This window comes from Dioscorea cayenensis, chromosome 17 (genome assembly GCF_009730915.1).
Source record: "Dioscorea cayenensis subsp. rotundata cultivar TDr96_F1 chromosome 17, TDr96_F1_v2_PseudoChromosome.rev07_lg8_w22 25.fasta, whole genome shotgun sequence".
Taxonomy (NCBI): domain Eukaryota; kingdom Viridiplantae; phylum Streptophyta; class Magnoliopsida; order Dioscoreales; family Dioscoreaceae; genus Dioscorea; species Dioscorea cayenensis.
In genome coordinates this window covers 7,324,837-7,345,301 of record NC_052487.1, presented here as the reverse complement: position 1 = coordinate 7,345,301, position 20,465 = coordinate 7,324,837, and the positions used below count along the sequence as shown (strand labels likewise).

General features: G+C 34.8%; 1 protein-coding gene across 1 annotated transcript; it reads right to left on the bottom strand.

Moving 5' to 3' along the window:
• Positions 1-388: 388 nt before the first annotated feature.
• LOC120281358 (protein HEADING DATE 3A-like) lies at positions 389-1,577 on the bottom strand. The gene is made up of 4 exons (XM_039288202.1): positions 1,259-1,577; positions 1,097-1,158; positions 968-1,008; positions 389-857 (listed from the first exon to the last, which is right to left on the bottom strand). The coding sequence occupies exons 1-4, from the start codon at positions 1,478-1,480 to the stop codon at positions 628-630; spliced, it is 555 nt and encodes a 184-aa protein (XP_039144136.1). The 5' UTR covers positions 1,481-1,577; the 3' UTR covers positions 389-627.
• Positions 1,578-20,465: the final 18,888 nt, after the last annotated feature.

Genomic DNA, 20,465 nt, shown 5'->3' with positions numbered 1-20,465 from the left:
TTATTAATATAATATTTCTGAGAATATTATATTTTAAATTAATTTTTATGTTTAAGATTTTAGATATTACATTAAAAAAGAAATATCCAAAATTGTTGTAAAAATGACTTAACTGCCATATATTGTTGTAGAAACAAGAAAAGATTATGGTTTAAAATTTTAGAGATTACATAAAAACATGTTATTGATATTGAAGTGATCATGTCAAGCAAAGATTTGTATATATATTATTTCTATTAATTAAACACCCCCAAAGGGATCGAGCAGTTTGTTAGTCCTTTGAATAATCAGTTTCTGGGCTGGCTGGCCCGCGCCCCCTCTAGTTGTGATGGCTTTCAACCAGGGATTGCAAGTATTCTTTTTCAAGACTAAAACCATTTAAAAAGAGTTTTGAAAGAACATAAATGCAAATTATTGTGATAGCTACCACACACGCATCATACTTGCCAATTTTTATCTATTCTAGTAATGACAGTCAGCTAACTTTATTTTATTTACATGACTGATTAAATCAACACTTAAACATTGGAATCAAGAGCAACCAGCAGCATTTCTAATTAATCAACAGAATCAGCACAGTAACCTCCCTCATCATCCTGCTACATGCCATGATGCATGATTGAATGGTTAAACAGTTGTTCTCCTTCCACCAGAGCCGGACTCTCTCTGGCAGTTAAAGTAAACAGCGGCAACTGGCGCGCCGAGGTTGTAAAGCTCGGCGAAGTCCCGTGTATTGAAGCTCTGCCGCCACCCCGGTGCATACACTGTCTGCCGGCCAAATTGTTGAAACAACACAAATACAAACCTGTGTATCCCAAGTGATGGACTTGGGCTTTCATAGCTCACAATCTCTTGACCTGAAACCGTACTTTAATTAATAATTATGTTGATACAATTAATTAATTTATTATCTTTAATCCTTAATCTAAAATGCATGGTTTCATTAGGTATCAGGTGAAGTTCTCACCAAAGCTTGCTGCTGTTGTTCCTGGAATATCTGTCACCAACCTATACACCGGCAGAAAGAAGAAGAATGAATAAATGGTAGCCATTAATGGAGAGCACATTAACAACTTGAAGAGCTTGACCTAATTACCAGTGCAAGTACTCCCTGATGCTTGGATCACTTGGGCTTGGAGCATCTGGGTCTACCATGACCTTCATAGAAGAAGAAGAAGAAGAAGAAGAAGAAGAAGAAGACGAAGAAGAATGAGTTTGTTTCTATATGTATATATGATATATATACACACATACTTACAAGTGTATAGAAGTCTCTAAGTTCAGTGCCACCAACTTCAACTCTGGGTTGATCAAAAACAGCGGAGGGCCTGAGTTCACATCCATTGGTGATCTCCCTAGAGTTGTATATCACTCTGAGAGGAACTGTTCTGGTGAATGGATCCAAGACATCCCCTATTACTCTCCCCACAACCAAAGGATCTCTCTCTCTATGGACAAAGAAAAGTTTAGGTGGGAACATGCTATGGCTAATGGCTCCAGCCTTTAGTCCAAAAGCAAGACGAGATGTGATAAGAATATTTGAATAAAATGATGTGAATGAAGAAAGAAGTCCTTGTGTGTGTGTGTGTATATATAGCAACATGTGTTTCATGGTTTCTCAATTATCTTAATCATGATCTGAGAACATTTTATCATGGATAGAATAGTCATAGACTTAAATATTCATTTAATGTTTGTTTTCTGAATACTGAGATGAAAGCTTAGTTTGCATGTTGGGTTCCATTGAAAGGCGGACAATGGAGCTATCAGAGAAAGAAGTTTAGTGTTTGATGCGCCTTTAGTTTGGTAAATGAGTGCATGCGAGTGGTATGAGATGAAGATTCATATTTGTTTGTGTGTCATAAACCATGTTCATGGTATTGCTTGGTGTGTCAAAAGCTCACAAACAATGTCAGCAAACCACATGGAAGAGAACAAATGGATGAGGTGATGTTTGATATGGTTGGTAAGACATAAGGTTTCAAATGGTTATAATGAAGCAAATATTTAAGGAAACAACGTCTGGTGCAAGTATTGCCAGAACTGGAACAAGGGAGTTTTCACAAGCTATGTTAAAGAGAAATCTCTTGCAATCTTTTGCACCTTCTGAAGCACTTGATTGGGGGTATCTGCAAGGCTCCAAAATTAAAGCTGATGTCTGGGAGGAAAAAACAATGTATAGCTAGACAAGGGAAAAGACATGGCAGGTGCTTGATGGAGACACAGAACTAGCTAGGGTTAATTTTCAAAGAATGTCATGCAGCATGTGTACTCCCAACTTAGTTTTTGGCAACACTTCTCACGCTGGCTCAGAGATTCTACCACTTTAGAGGGTTGGATGATAAAATGTTTAAGTTATATGAACTTTTGTTAGAAATAATATATTGTTCTTTCAGAATAGTTTTTTGATACTTGTCTTTTAAATGTTTGTAGTTGGTTGTTGTAATACATTTAATAATGTAAGACTATCACGACGTTTTGATCAAGGGCTGAGATTAAAAATAAAAAACTTCCAAAGAAAGCAAGAGAAAAAGTGGAGTGGTAACGAGTTCTGCCGTGTGGGTTTGTAGCAAACAAAACTCAACTCTTTTAATTTTAAAATCTCTTTTATTTTTATTTTTTATTTTTTTTCTTGTCAAAATTATCAAATTAACAAAATAATATTAAATATTGTCTGCCAAGAATAATAACTGGGTGTGAAGAAGATTGGTGGGAAAAAATTGGTAGGGCTATTTCCTAAAAGTGACCCCATTTTATATTTTATTGTTATAATGGCTTAGAACTATTAAATCATGTCCTGGTCAACATCTATGTGTTAGGTTACTGGTATTTTTAAAATTAAAAAATAATGTTTTTTTTTTACCCTTTATTTTTTTTTGTAATTATTAAAATAGCTTATTTGGGGAGTTTTTAAAAAAAATTTAAAAATTATTATTTTTTAAATATATTATCTTTTAAAAACCATTTATTCTTAAAATAATATATTATTATCAAAAATAAAATAGCAAGCATTATTTGAAAAGTAGGGCTATTTCATATGATTTTTTTTTAAAAAAAATTTTGCTACCACCTTATAACTGTAATTTTGTTGGTATGCACACATATATATTTTAAATTAAATAAACTACTATTGATATTATTTTAAAAATTGTAAATAGATTAGTTTATAATTATTTCCAATAATTTTTTTGTTTTATTTAACTTTTTTTTATTTGAGTAACTTGCTTGTAGTATAAAAAAAACAATGTAAAACAATGGACTATAGGTTTAGCTGTAAGGGCTTATAGACTACTAAAGAGGGGAGATCACATATATATTAATCATTGCTCATTGCATTTACACATTATTAAAAATAATAATAAACTAATCTATCTATAATTTAGCAGAATAATATAAAAAATAATTAATTTAGTTTTAAAATATTTATGTGTGCATACTAACAAAATTAGGGTTATAAGGTGGTAGTGAAATTTAAAAAACACAAAAGTAGCCATTCTTTTCAAATAATGCTTGCTATTTTATTTTTTTAATAATATATTATTATTTTAAAAACAAAATGGTTTTTAAAAGATGATAAATTTTAGGAAAAGCAATGTTTTTTTTTTAAAAAAAACCAGTTAAAAAAAAGCCACAAATAAACCATTTTAATAATTATAAAAAAATAAAAGATCAGAGATGCAATAAATATTATTTTTTAATTTTAAAATACTTAGTCAGCACATAGGTGCTCATTAGGCCATGATTTGATGATCCTAGGGTAATTTTATATTACAATTAAATATAAAATTGGGTATCTTTCGGTAAATAACCCTAACAATTTTCTTCTACCAATCTTCTTCACACCCAGTTATTATTCTTGACAAACAATATTTAATACCATTTTGATTGTTTGATAATTTTGATAAGAAAAACAAAAAACAAAAACAAAAGAGATTTTAAAATTAAAAGTGTTAAGTTTTGCTCTTTTTGGAAGGTTTTTTTATTGAGATCTCACACATAAATATCTATAATCTTTAAATTGAGAAGTTAGCCATGTTTTCTCACACATAAATTGTTTTTATATTACAGTGACATCTTTAAAATACTGATAAATTGTTTTAAAATATTATATTGAGGTCTCACACATAAATACTGATAATCTTTAAATTACATTGCAATTTGTTAATGACCCTGATTATTAAAATTAGTAAGGATTAAAGATGTAAAGATTCCAAATGGTCCCAAGTCTATATATATATATATATATTTATTTATATATAGATGACCATTCATCTATGGACGTCCATAAATAAAAAAAAACTATGGACGTCCATTATCAGCCGTTGGATCTCGATCCAATGACCAACGATGGTTACTACAATAATAAATACAGTAATCATAGTTTGGAATAGTACATCACATAGTAATACTATTCATCAATATCAGCCATTGGATCATGATCCAACGGCTGATAATTTGACGTCCATAAATTTTTTATCTATAGACGTCCATAGATGATGTTTTGCCATATATATATATACTATTGCTGCCAAAAGAATGCTACAAGAAAACTCTAATACTCATATTAATTGCTTCAAAAGAAGCTATGAGGATTTTGCAAGTTTGAAATCTATGTGAGATAATTAACCCTGATCTATCACATATATTTATGTGATCGATTCTGGATAATTAATCAAATATTTATTAAATATCAATCGGTAATAATTACTAACCTTATTATAAAGATTTCTAGCATAAGAACCCAAAAAAGGAAGCTTCTAAGAAAAACAAGTAAAAAGTGTTATTTGTGATTTTTATTTGTGAGTGAAAACATCTTTTTTTTTCTAAGTATTTCATTTATAAATAGAAGCATCCTTTCATGGTGGTTTTATTTGTAAATGAAGTCATTCTTTCATATACACAATATTTATAGGAATATCTTTTCATGATGGTATTTATAGGATAACCTCATTTGGAAAGGGCACTATGTATTTAAAAGATGTGTTTCTCCAAGAGTTGTAACTTTTTCATAGAGACTTTTCATCCTTATAATTATTATTCCCTTCATATGGTTTCAAAAACTTTTATTTTCATTCTTCCATTCCAAATTAAAGTGTCAATCAAAAGAAACATGCTAGCATAATTTGGTTTGTTGTTCTTGTGGTTTGGAGTGTTATCACTATAAGAAGAAGATTGTTGCATCATGGGAGACAGCTTTGGAATAAGATTGTTTCCCTTCACATCAATCATGAAAACCCTAAAGTATTGCAAACAAAGTATTGTTTCCCTTCTCTACAATAGATTTCAAGATAAGAAAGAAAGCACAATTAAATTTAAAAACAAAGTATTACAATAGATCAGTCGATATAAGCTTCCTTAAGTTTACAACCATTGTCATTAAAAAGTAAACCCTAGGTTCTATCCATGCCCAAACGCCATGAAATTTAGTTCTGCATTAGGGAGAACAATCGTGCAACCCAATCAATATAAAATAAAGAAAATAAAGACACTAAAACTATCTCTAAACTTTGTCGCCTCAGAGTGCTAGTGAATCTTCCACAAACACAGCTGAGAACTGGCCTTGACGGCTCCTATGATGCCCTAGACCATGGATGAAGCCCACTAAGTCATTGGATTGCCAGAGAAAAGCCTGGGTTTCTTAATTTCTTCTCTCCTCCCTTCTTTTATCGACCAAAAATTCTTCCCCAAAACCCTCACTAAAACCTTTTACACGTAACCTTTTACTGGTGTAAGGATAAAGCCTTAAGGAATTAGAGATGATGGATCACGTGCCTTATAGAAATCTTACAATTGTAAGCTCCGCATGTAAGGTCTTATGTCTTAGTGTTATAGTCCAGCTTACGGCTGTAAGCGCTAGACCATAAGCTTTTCTAGATGGTGCTTGAGAACTCCTTTACAGGCGTATGTCCTGCTTGTAAACTCCTTTGGATGAACCTTATGCCCCTGACTTATGGGTGTAAATCATGCCCGTAAGCTCTTCTGTCTCATAGTTGTGCTCTCTCTTATGGGCATAAGCATGCCCGTAAGGTTCTCTGGATGAGATTTATGGCCATAAGTAGTGGTTGTAAGGGGACCTTTAGGTGCTATGTTTGCCCTGTTCTCTTGCTCTTGATGTGCAAGGAGCTCTTTCTTCCTTGTTTATTTCGAAATAGCATTTTTTAGCCCCTCCCCTCATGATTATTGTGCATTGTCGTTACCTATAATTAATGTTTACACCATGTTAAACATCATCTTCCAAATGAATACTACAATCCATGCCAACTAATCATATAAAATCATATAAAAATTTATTCACTTATGTACTTATCACCTTAGATAACCAGAAGAAAGTGTTTAGGTACTAATTGACCTCTAGGTATGTACTGCAACTAGGGGTGAGCAAAAAAATCCGGATCCAATGATCCGATCCGGTATCCAAATTTTTTTACCCAAATTTTTTGGGTACCCGATTCGAAAAAAAGGGTCGGGTACCCGATCCGAATTTTTTAGATTAAAACCAGGTCAGATCCGAGTCGGAAAAAAATTAAAAATCGGGTAACCGAATCTGATCCGGTTTTTATTTTTAATATATTCTTATATATAGATGCATAATAATTTTAAATTTTATATGGTCTAAAAAGTAAAAAAGAAAAAAAATCCAAATCCCTTATATCTAAACCCTTTAAGAGTTATATATATATATATATATGTATATTAATAAATTTAAATTTTATAATGGCTAAAAGTAAAAAAAAAAATATATTCAAATGTCTACTCTAATAACTTAAGGAGTTATATAGTTATATAATTATATATATATTAATAAATTAAAATTCTACATAGATTAAAAGTAAAAAGACAAAAAATCCAAAATCCCTGCCTCCTAGTCCCCAACGGCCATCATCCTGCCTCTTCTCTCTAGTCTCCATCCAAATCTGTTATCTTTCTGGCAACCTATGATCATTATTGATGAGACATTTGATGCTTTCGAAGATTTTTTTCTTTTAATGACTAAGATTAATAAAAGTCTGTATTATTTTTGTTATGAATTTTGTTGTGTGGAGAATAATATAAGAGTTTAATACTCTTTATAATTTATAAAATTTTCATATTTATTTTTTTTTATCTAATGTTATTATCTAAAGAAAATATATAGAGTAGATAAAACTTAAATTCGGATCCGGATATTTGATATCCAATATACGATCCAGTTTAAACCGGGTACCCAATTCTCGGTACTTGGTTTAAACCGGGTCAGATACGGGTGGAGTTTTTGCCGATCCGAAAAACCTGGTACCCGATCCGGTTTTAAAAACCAGATCGGGTCACCGGTTTTGCTCACCCCTAATTGCAACCCCCTCGACTTCTTTTTGGCTTGCCTTTGTTGGAATAATTTTCCTATGCTACCGATAGATTGTCTTATCTCCTCAATTGCAACCTATAAAACTACATGGTTATATAGGAAACAATAACTCTCATATAGTTTAAGAAGTTGTGTCTTGTACATCACTAACAATTGCATTAACATTTATAAAAAAATCAAACTCTCAAGCATATCATTGAGCTCCAACTCACTCATGGCTCATAATTGTGAATCCTAGCCTCTATTAAACCCTAAGAACTTATTATGAACATTTAAAAAGAAGACAAACCTTCTAATTTTTGTGTAAAATTTAGAATAAATGCAACTAAATTTTATCTAAACTTCACTGTTGTTCAACAAAACCAATATCAACATACAAAAATAAATGTGTAGTAGGAAAATAAACTTGAGAAAATAAATTTGTGTATGTATTTTAGACAACAAATCATAACTCTAGTGGCAATATTCCACCGATATTCAAATAAACTAAAACCAGGCAAAGTGTTATTAACAAAAACAACCAGTAATGTCTTGTAAGGGAAATGTCATAGTTAGAAGCCGTTAAAGTAGAGTTCTATCTAGTTTTTAACTTCTATAAGGAATTTTTGTGGCTTGCGTGCTATTTGCTTTACAATAAAAAGCTCGTTGTTTCATGAGGGTCATGTTTCTTCCTAGATAACCAACCATATCCCTAGTTAGGCTTCCAAATTGTTTTAGTGACTCTAACCCAATTTGCACACGTAAATTCAACATCTGATAAGCAAATCTAATATGAATATATTTCCCCCTGTATAAAGGAGTCAAATATTCTTTTAATGGTTTGAACGAGGCCTCATTAGCGGAGGTGTTATCCAAAGTGTTAAAATAGTTACAAATTTCTATTTACCATACTCGCATTGTTTAAAGATTGCTCTTTGAATCATCCTTGAAATCTTCTTGTATGCCGGTCGCAATATTATCTCATTAATGCATTTTTGCACTTGACATTGCTTGGCAAAGTTGAATGCCAACTACTCGACGACAATTATCTCCGCAATTTTATCCCTATATCTTACTTGAGAAAATGTAAATAAGGAAAAGTGAAAACTCGTACTTTCATCCATTGCGAATAAGATTTGAGATTGTGTTGGATGATGTAAATTTTATCCAAATGCTTTTTCTCTAGATTTTGATAAAGGTGTTATACCCTCATCCCTTCTTGTCCTTAAAATGTACACTATAATAATTACACATAGTGATAGGGACTAATGTCACCTATGAAATGAAAATGCATGAGCTAATCAAGTAATATAGTGTGCTAGTACTAGTACTAATTCATAGCTCTTCAATTAGCTCATGCACTTGCGTTTGCATAGGTGACATTAGTCCCTATCACTAAGTGTAATTATTATAGTGTACATTTTAAGGACAAGAAGGGATGGGGGTATAACACCTTTATAAAAATCTAGAGAAAAAGCATTTAGATAAAATTTCACATCATCCAACACGATCTCAAATCTTACTTGAGAAAATGTAAATAATGAAAAGTGAGAACCCGTACCTTCATCCACTGTGAATAAGATTTAAGATTGTGTTGGATGATGTAAAATCTTATCCCAATGTTTTTTCTCTAGATTTTGATAAAGGTGTTATACCCTCATCCCTTTTTGTCCTTAAAATGTAAACTATAATAATTACACTTAGTGATAGGGACTAATGTCACCTATGAAACGTAAGTGCATGAGCTAATCAAGTAATATAGTGTGCTAGTACTAGTACTAATTCACAACTCATCAATTAGCCTAAACTAAAGTTGGAGGAGTCAAATCTAGAATAGAATCTAAGAACTAAAGCAAAAAAAAATAAAAAAATAAAAAATATAAATATAAAAAATAAAAAATAAAAAATCATGGCAAGTCAAGCATGAAGGAGGGTTGTTCGAGCATAGATTTACCCTATGCTTATATTGGGCTCCAGATAAGGTTATACTAAATATTGCAATACAGTTGAACTGAGAGAGTTCGTAAATCATATTACCTCATTTCTCAAGGTGAACAATAACTAGTATTCTAATAATCACACTTAGTGATAGGGACTAATGCCACCTATGAAACGCAAATGCATGAGCTAATCAAGTAATATAGTGTGCTATTACTAGTACTAATTCACAGCTCATCAATTAGCTCATGCACTTGCGTTTCATAGGTGACATTAGTCCCTATCACGAAGTGTAATCATTATAGTGTACATTTTAAGGACAAAAGGGATGAGGGTATAACACCTTTGTCAAAATCTAGAGAAAAAGCATTTAGATAAAATTTCACATCATCCAACACAATCTCAAATCTTACTTGAGAAAATGTAAATAATGAAAAGTGAGAACCTGTATCTTCATCCACTGTGAATAAGATTTGAGATTGTGTTGGATGATGTCAAATTTTATCCGAATGCTTTTTCTCTAGATTTTGATAAAGGTGTTATACCCTCATCCCTTTTTGTCCTTAAAATGTACACTATTATAATTACACTTAGTGATAGGGACTAATGTCACCTATGAAATGTAAGTGCATGAGCTAATCAAGTAATATAGTGTGCTAGTACTAGTACTAATTCACAGTTCATCAATTAGCCCAAACTAAAGTTGTAGGAGTCAAATCTAGAATAGAAGCTAAGAACTAAAGCAAAAAAACAAAGCATCATGTCAAGTCAAGCATGAAGGAGGGGTGTTCGAGAATAGATTTACCCTATGGTTATATTGGGCTCCAGATAAGGTTATACTAAATATTGCAATGCAGTTGAACTGAGAAAGTTCATAAATCATATTTCCTTATTTCTCAAGGAGAACAATAACTAGTATTATATGGTGGTGATACAGACTACCCTACGACTGCATTGCACTTGGTGAACTCTATCTAGAGAAAACAAAAATTCAGTGAGTGGCCAATCCCTCTCTTAAGGCTATTGAACCTAATCTCATATAAAGTAATATTGGAATCTCTTCCAAATACTCACTTTTTATGATTGCACTACAATTGGAATCCTAATATCAAATCACTTAAAAAAACCATTGGGAGAGAAATCTCAATATGGAAGTGCCGTATTTCTAGGCGGATTATGATTCTCTTCAATTGTAGTATGTCTATATTAGGTGAATTTCTTGATTCGTTACATAAGTATATCTATCATGAAACTCCCAACTTTTGCTACAATACAGTTCAAGATAAAAAAGAACACATAATTGAATTCAAAAAACAAAGAATTGCAATAGATTAATCAATACAATCTCCATAAGAAGCTTGAGATGATGAGTTATGTGCCTTACAAACATTTTATGATTGTAAGCTCTACCTGTAAGGTCTTCTGTCTTGGTATTATGGTCCAGTTTATAGTCGTAAGCGTTGGACCGTAAGCTTCTCTGGATGGTGCTTGTGACCTCTTTTTTGGGCGTATGCTCGGCCTGTAAACTCCTCCATATGAACCTTATGCCCCTGCTTACAGGCATAAGTCATGCCGGTAAACCCTTCTTTCTTGTAGCTGGGCTCATGAAACGAGCATAAGAATACCCAAAAAATTCTTTGGATGAGGCTTACGGCTGTAAGTGATGATCATAAGGTGCTCTGCTTGGCCTGTTCACTTGTTCTTGATGTTGAGGGAGCTTTTTCTTCCTAGTTTGCTGCAAATTTGCTTCTTTTAACCCCTCCTGCTCATTGTACATTGCCCACTACCTAGAACCAATTTTTACACCATATTAAGCATCATCTTCCAAATGAATAATACAATCCATGCCAATTAATTACATAAAATCATATAAAAATATGTTCAATTATGTGCTTATCAAATTCCCCCACACTTAAGCTTTTGCTTGTCCTTAAGAGAAAAATATATATTACAAACCAAGAGAAATAAATACATGACCTAAGATAATTAAAATTGTGGAGTTCCAAAAGTAATTGTAAGAGTACAATGTACAAATGCTAAAACTTCCTAAGTTATAGAAATAATTCAACTCTATACAAGATCATTGTATATATGTGTGTGTATTTTAACTCTCTACTTTGCTTCGTTTGACCAACAAGGCTTGCATAGTAAAAACTTCCACAATTTAGAGCTTCCCCTTCTTTATGGTGGCAGTTTCAAAAAATTTCTAAGGTAGCCTTTTTTCTTAAGGCCTCAAAGAGCACCTTTCATGCTTAAGAAGTGGTGGCTCTTTCCACCTATTTTTCCATGGACGGTAGCTTTTACTCACCCAAAGAGGTAACTCTTTTCTTTCACTAGGGCATACATGGTAGAGAAAGTTAAGAATTTCATGAATGATATATCCGAGTGATGATTGAAGGATCCATCATGTATAAGCATATGAGTCCGGCTGAAAATAGTGTACTTTGTGATTGAGATTTCTCTTCCCGTGTTTTTCCGAGTGAGTTAACTTTACGGTTCCATGCGTAATGCAATTATAGGTAGTAAGCTTCAAGAAAATATTCCAATTCTTACTTTGTATGGGATTAAGGGCAATTGCTTCGAAAGAAGGATTGTATATCCCTACAAACAGATTTTTTCTATAGAAAGAGTTCATAGAGGGTATAGCGGTCAAAAGGTAATTTGTATCAGTATTGTATGGGACCAATTATTGTTTCCCTTAAAAAAAGGGGGTAATATGTTTTCGGAACTTTCTCGATTCAATTGAATTGCAATTATCAATGCGACCTTGTTTAGAGTATAATCAAACCTTGAGGAAAGCCTATACTTGAGCACCTCTCCTTCATGCTTGATTTGCCATCAGTGTAATCTCGCCTTACTTAAGTCTTAGTTTCATGTTTTTATTCTTGATTTGATATATTTAATCTTACATTGGTTGAATAGCAAAGATTAGAATTAGTGTCAATAGTTTTGAGTTCGTTGTGGATCGATACCTTGCCTCAAGCACACTTTTATTACGTGATTAGTATGTGCATTTGCGTTGTAGGTGATGTTAGTCCCCATCAGTAAATGAAACAAATAATAAAGTATAATTAAATAAATTAAATAAATTTAGCAAATACAATAATTAATAGCATAATATTTAAAATTAATTATTAATATAAATTTAGAGTTAACCATATTAATTAGATATTGAAGAGAGCTTATTCCTAATGAGAGGTGTGACGTGACACCTTCCCGTCCACAAGTGCATGTGTCATTAAATAATAAATCTCCTCTTGTGACCGCGAGAATATCGTATCCCTAGGCTTCCAAGAAGTACTATTACTTTCTCTTTGTGTCACTATTTAGTCTATCAATCAAGAGAGTGATTTTTCATAGAAACTAAAATAAATGAAGAGAAGAATACCACCAAGAAACTCAAATTGAGATGAAGACTGTGAATGAAATAGGCCTTGGGCATAGATCCCCTTGGGAGTACTAACAATGTAAGGATGATAGTAAGATAATGTAGATGTTGGCAAATTTTGGACCGTGAGATTTTAATGTCAATTACCCCAAAAACCATCGACTGATAATCCTATGATTGCATTAGGTACAAGGAACCTCAAATCTAGAATGCAGAAGGCTATCAAAATCTAGAATCTCCGATGTGAAAATACAATAAATCTCTCTTATCTATGAATTACCTAGTTCATGCAAACAACTTATTCTATATATACAATTCAAAATTAACCTATGGAATTAATCCATTGTAGATTAAACATGAAGTGACATAGATTAAATAAATTAAATCCAAAGAAAAAACCAACCTGGATTAATAAAGAAATTAATTATCCATTCAAAGTTTTCCTCTCAAGGTTCACGGTGCCCAATGGTATTGGGAGTTTAGTTCGACATGGTGAAAGGAGTATCACAAAATCAACAAAAGAACAATAAAATTTTATTGTAAAACTCCCTATCCATCGACTAATAATGGTGAAGCTCATTGGATCTTATGACGTTGCTCACAAGGAATTCCCAAAATTCAGCGATGCTTTATTATCCTCTCTGTCGAAGTTTCAAAGGTGAATCACTTGAGATCTACTTTTCTTTCCCTTCAATTTAAGGACAAGAGAGTCTCCTCCCAATGAGATTTGGAAATAGAAGTGTGTGGAGTCGAATAGCGGCCAAAGATCCTTCCCAAACCCTAACTTCATCCTTTTATACTTTCCAAGGCATGAGTATTGATGAGTGCATTTCATATAGATATTTTCATACCTATTTTTTTTTTATTTATCTTGTCCTTTAGCAATGTTTTGTTGTGATTTGATGCTACTATAGGTATTATTGTTGAATTGTGTAGGAAAATAGGTTCCTGTGCAAAAGAAAAGGATTCAGCATGATTACAATATGAAAAGAGGTCAAAATAAAGTGTTACAGGTGAAGCATGGTCTGAGCACGAGCGTGCTTCTCCTCCTGATTATCTCTGGATTTCTACATCAGGTGAAGAACTAGCACTGCAGCAAAATTCTGTATCATTCACTGTAGTAAATCAATGTAGCACGAGTTGGAGAAAAAGCATGGTTTGTGTGCTCTTTAGTGAGCACGGGCATGCTCTTTGAAAATTAGGGACATGCTTATGCTGAATTATGATTCAATTACTTAGTCTCTCCTGAGATAATCAGGGGGATAAGCACAGCCTAAGAATGACCATGCTCACCCCGAAAAACACCTTTTAAGCCCAGATCTAGGTCATTTGCAAGTAATTCTCTCTTCTTCTTCTTGGGGACAGCTGTTATGGTCTTCCCCTTTATTTTTCCGGGGCCAGAGTGAAGCTATGGTGCAAGAGCGCGAGTGGAGCAGAGCTTAGCCGATGGGACTGGATCGGAGCATCGTCGGAGTGGTTGAGAAGCAAAGAGGAGAGTCTTTTATGGATTCTATTTCTTTTGTTTACCTTAGTCTTGTGTTGATTTGTAAAACTATGAGGGGCTAACCATTCTCCGGTGCCCCTGATCTATGAACTTGGATGTTTATGTGTTATGTTGATTTACTTGCATTTAATGTCTATGGAGTTCTAGTGTATTCTTGTGTTAAATCATGTATTTGCATAACTTGATGTGTTTGATTTGCACAGTTGCTTAGGTAAAACTTGGTGTGTGGATTGCTATAGTTGTGGTTACCTCTTGTGATTGCAAAAATTGATGTGTATGAAACCCACAGTTATTTTAGTAAAACTTGGTGTATTTGAGAACCATAGATGCAACATTGCTCTTGAGCACATGCAAGAATCTTAGGATGTACCTGGTAGGCATTAGAAGCAAGTCCATACACATTTCTCCAGGGGATTAGTCTGGGGCACTGCTCTATCTCTGCGTTTCTCACCTAGTTCATCTCCAGCCCTTACCTGTCATCCTTCCCTCTTTTAGGTTACTTCATTATCATCTTTACCCTGAAAATTGTGATCCGGTTAGGTATTAGAAGATCAACTAGTACTAGGAGTCCAATCCCTGTGGTTCGACAGCCCTACCCCTCACGGGGTACCACTGTATTACTTGTGTGTGACCCGTACACTTGCAGAAAGTGCATCACGTATTGTGCAGGCCTCATGGGGCCCACACAGGACATGAAAAAATGGATCTTATGAAGTCTTGGGGTTCATGCAGTCTGTATATAGGCGTACGAAGATAGCATGGCTTTTCTGCATAGGTGATAAGTGCTAAATGGTTCATATTTTTTTGTATTATTTACATTATATTTAACAAGAATTCTGACATATTTAGCACCTAATTAGTACAAAATTTCATTCTTTTGTTCACCTTGGCCATTATTTCTATTTTAGGTAAAAGGAAGTGAATTCAGGGCATTTTGAAGCATAATAGGACAAGTTGCTGCACCAGAGCTTCACCACGGCTCACAACAACTATGGTAACATCTGACCACGGTCGTTGTCCAATTTCATCACTGCCATTATCAAAATGTGGTAGCATAGAACCACTAGACGTGACAGAGTAGCCACATTGACCTCTCAAAGGCTGTTGTGAAAACCCATCATGACTATGATCTAGCTATACAATGTCTAGAGGGACATGCCAGGATGCGACTTGGGGCCCAAGTGATAACTTACTCACCACGGTTATGGTAAGGCCGTGGCTGACTCAATCCTATAAATACTGTAGGTTTCTCAAAATATGGAGAGATTTTTTGGCAAATAAGGTAGGGAGGCCGAAGTTCTGGAGATCTAAGTGGTTAGAGATGAATTTCAATCATTTTTCAACAAATTCCAGTGAGTTTCTCAAGGATAATCCAATGATCATCATTAGAGGATGGCGGCTCATGAAGGCGTTTGATGTCATCTTGTCCATCTTGGGATCCTCTCACCCTCAACCTTGGCAGGCCTATTGGACGGAGTTAGTTTAGAAATTCTTTAAACGCTTATATATTCTTTGGTATTATGGTTCTCTCTTGCTTTAATGCTTTATTTTATGATACACAAGAACCTAATTGGAGGGGAATTGTATGCCTAGGTCCCTCGATTATTGTTTATGAATTTTGATTGATAATTTAATAAATCTATCTAGTCATTTGTGAATCACTGCATGTTTGCTTGAATGATATTCTTATTAATGTGGATAAGAAAGATATGCCCCCACATTAGGAGACCCATGCCATGATAGATTTATGCATGTTCTAAGAGGTTAGGTTTGCTATATCTTTGGATCAGGGATTGATTGGCCCTAGGGTTAGGGTTTGATTTGTCCCTTCTAGATGAGTTCTCGTACTTAAGGCAAACATAGGAGGCTGGAGTAGGAAGAGATAAAACCTAGTTGCCAAGAGATTGGGACTAGTAGGCCTTTGAACTCCCCCGGTCCAATTCTATAACACGATGGTCACACTCAACGCCTGCCATAAGTAATAATCAAGATAACTATCGTACAACCTCTTAACTCCTACCAATTGTGCTTAATGATTCTCTAATTGTATGGTGTAATAAATTGTAGAAGTAGGATTAAAGAAAGAACATGATGTTTAGGCTATTGATTAAGCAAAAAAGAAGTAATATGAGCCTCTCACCATTCCTGGGGAAATACGACCCTCATGCTCACGCTCGAGGTATTACTTGATGGCCTGTATACTTGCGGAATCCATAGACTATTTGTAATATTATTTGCATAGATGCATGCTTAAATATTTGTATAATTTACACATACCTCAAAGGTCCATCAAGTTTTTGGCATCATTGCCAAGGAACACTTAGTTCGAGAGATTCTAGGAAATCTTGTAGCCTGGTGTTTTAGCTATTTAATCTTTCATATCTAATTCAATCACTTCAGTTTATCACTTATTTCTATCATTACTACACAATACTGTGAATATTTATCTTTTCATGGCAGGTATGAGAGGTCAGCTGGAGAGGGTACTAGCCCTACAAGAACACCGTGTAATGCAGAAACTCGATGCACAATGCCTCAATGTAGTCGAGCAGTCCCCTACACTCAACATTCACTATGGGTAACATGAAGAGACAGTTTGACAGGACACGTTCAATCAGTTCATGAAAATGAGAGTATCAGAATAGAGAACAACGAGTAACGTCATATAAGACTTTATTAGAGTTGACAATTTGTAGATGGAAGACATCAACGAGGTGGCAAATAGGATTTATAAAATAAAAGATGATGTCAGTGCGGATCAAACATCTAATGAAGAAGGAAACACCACTAGGGGCACATTGAACATGGACAGCAGGCTTAAACCATCCATTAAGGAACCCTCAGACTTGGAATTGAAGACACTACTGGAGCACTTGGAGTATGCCTTTTTGGGGGGAGAATCGAGACTCCCAGTGATCACTATGGCAGGCTTGGCTAACGATCAAAAGTAAAAGTTGCTGGAGGTTTTGCGAAAGCATAAGAGGGCTATCACTTGGAAAATATCTGACATTAAAAAAATCAGTCTATCTTTTTGCACCCACAAGATCTTGATGGAAGATGATCATAAACCCTTCGCTTTACCTCAATGAAGATTGAATCCAAACATGAAGGAAGTAGTGAAGATAGAGATAATAAAACTTTTGGATGCCAGTATCATCTATCCGATTTCAGGTTGCGCATGGGTGAGTCTAGTGCAAGTGGTGCCAAAGAAAGGAGGGATGACCGTAATTACCAATGAGAAGAATGAGCTTATATCCACCATAATAGTCATAGGTTGGCGAGTTTGCATCAACTATAGGAAACTAAATGATGCCACCAGAAAGAACCACTTCCCTTTGCCATTCATAGATCAGATGCTCAAAAGGTTAATTAGCAGGACACTCATATTATTGTTTCTTGGATGAATTTTTAGGATATTTTTAGATCCCCATTTCTTTGAAATATCTAGAGAAGACCACATTTATGTGGCATAAGGAACTTTTGCATATTTCCTAATTCCTTTCAGATTATGCATGCTGGTGATCTTTGAGGATATGGTGGAAAGCATGATGAAGGTGTTCATGGATGACTTTTCTGTATTTGGTGATTCCTTTCAAGTTTGCCTTAGAAATCTAGAGTGGGTATTAGTGAGATGTGAAGAGACTAACCTTGTGCTTAGTTGGGAAAAATGTCACTACATGGTTCCGAAAGGCATCGCATTAGGGCACAGAATTTCAAGAAAAAAGGATTGAGGTGGATAATGTTAAGGTTTCTACCATCAAGAAGCTTCCACCACCCACATCATTCGAAGCAATTCGTAGTTTTCTTGGACATGTAGGCTTTTACAGAAGGTTCATTAAAGACTTCTCATAGATTTCTAGACCTTTAACTAAGCTCTTGGAGATGTACACACTATTTAATTTCAACCAGAATTGCACGTCGTCAGCATTCGAAACATTAAAAGACAAACTTGTGTATACTCCAATCATGATTAGCCTAGATTGGAATCTATCGTTCGAGTTGATGTGTGACACTAGTGATGTTGAAGTAGGCGCAATAATGGGTCAGCAAAAAGACAAGAACTTCCATCCTATCTACTATGCTAGTAGGACCTTGAATGATGTACAAGAAAACTACACAACCACTAGAAAGGAATTGCTAGTCGTAGTCTTTGCCTTCGATAAGTTTTGATCATACTTACTGTTCTCAAAAGTAGTGGTTTACATTGATTACTCTGCGCTCAAGTATCTCATGAGTAAAACTGATGCTAAACCTCATCTTATTATATGGATTTACTTTTGGATGAATTCAATGTGGAAATCAAAGACAAGCGAGGAGCGGAGAACTTTGCTACAAATCATCTATCTAGGCTAGGAGATCCTGAGAAAGAAATCATTGAAGGATGGAGACAATGATTAGATATTCCCTGAAGAGCTCCTATATAGACTTAATACTACAAGAGATGAAAATAAACCCTGGTTTGTTGACTTAGCTAATTATTTAGTTACATTCACCCTTCCTAAATGGTTCACATATCAACAAAAGAAGAAATTCTTCGCTGACCTCAAACACTACATGTGAGAAGACCCATTCATGTTTAGAATATGTGGAGACTAGATCATCAGAAGATGTGTACAATGAGTAGAAGGATGGGGCTATAGAGATAACTCACCCCGAGAGAGCTTCGTTCAAGGTAAATGGTCATCATTCAAAATATTATTTTAGTGAAAACAATTGGAATGAAAAGATGGAAGAATTTGATCTTTTTGAGTCATCTTGAGGTAAGAACAGGTATTCCAGGCTCGTGACATAAAACAAGCACTTTTTGGGAGCCAATCCAAGAAGTTTTATGCATTAGTTCATTTTTTTTAGTTTTAGTTTTGATCATCTAATGATTGAATAAAAAGTGATACTTAATTGAATGATGTGAAGTTGACTTATTTCTATTGAATTCTATGAGCGAAATTTGGTTGTGGAGTCTAGTATTATTATTAGGAATTATTTTCATGCAGTTTTACATAGGGAGAGTGATTAGTTCGTCGCTATTTGTATCACAATGGGTGTGGTCTAACCGTTATACACCCATTGTGATGTACGAGTAGAGAGATGTGCTTTCCAAAAAATTTGGGTGAGTCTGTCACGGGCTCACCATACCCGTGGGCACAACCATAATAATTCATCATGGCAGTTCCCTAAAGCGTGCTATGTCTCTATGTTTTCAAGAGATCTGGCACAACCTTATGACTCCCATGGTGTACTTGTTGTGAGCAAAACGAGCCCTAAAACGGTCGTTGCCAACACTTGTAAAATTTTGAGCCTTAACTTAGTTGACAAAGACCCCATATTAGGTCTGTAATAGCCGTGGTGCCTCAAAGAACTGAATAGATGAACAACAACCATTATCGAGTCATTGTCCAGGCCATTATTAGGAGACATAGGGCAACCGATGGGCAACCCTTGGCCTTTCTCACTCAAATCTTCACTTTCTCTCTTCCTTCTCACTAGAGAATACTCCCTTGCACTAAGCATCTTGGCCTGAGGACACTGTCGAACTTCCTAGTGAGCTCCACACCTTGATTCTTCTTTCCCCTACCACAGATTTTTGCTCCTCTCTCGGTCGAATTTGTAAGAAACTTCTAAACCCTTGAAATCGTGATTTTATGATGTATGAATAGCATGAAATAGTTTAAGGAAGCTTGGTGAAAGTTTTTATATGAATTTCAGTCAAAACAAACCATTGTATGAAAAACTTCACCGAAGTCGAGCTTCACAACGGGCGTTCCATGATGAACAATGGCCGTTGGGATGATCATTGTGTTCAAATTATAAGCTAGTTGCAGATGAGCCACAACGGGTGTTATGCACCTGTTGTAAGGCCATTATGGAATTTTTACTGCTCATCTTGCCTTGGCAACGTCTGGAAACGGGGTTTGGTCATTGTCAGCTAGTCATTTTAACACACAATGGACTCTCCATGGGTGTTGTGCGCCCGTGGTGGCCCTTAGAGAAATGTACAGCTGTGCTGCTGAATTACACAATGGGTTGTTATGTGCCCTATGTATACATCCAAAGGATTACAACGGTCACGGTAACGGGCATGTTAAGACCATTATGGTTACATAACGGCCGTGGTATACCTGTTGTCTATTCGTGTATTACATTTTCCATATTCTATTGATTGATTTTTTGTAGTATTTCTGATTTACAGGTTATGGGTCAAAGAGAACTCCTAGTCACCCACAGGCAGAGGAAGAGAAGAAGAAGAAAAAGACCATAGAGTCTTCTCGGCTAGCAATTCCACAATTTGGGTATCTCGAGCACAAGGTACACTACAG

Coding starts and splice junctions, on each gene's coding strand:
- LOC120281358 (XM_039288202.1), bottom strand. CDS start 1,480: ATGTTCCCACCTAAACTTTTCTTTGTCCATAGAGAGAGAGATCCTTTG. Junction 1,159..1,258: donor TTAGAGACTTCTATACACTT/GTAAGTATGTGT, acceptor TCTTCTATGAAG/GTCATGGTAGACCCAGATGC. Junction 1,009..1,096: donor ATCAGGGAGTACTTGCACTG/GTAATTAGGTCA, acceptor GCCGGTGTATAG/GTTGGTGACAGATATTCCAG.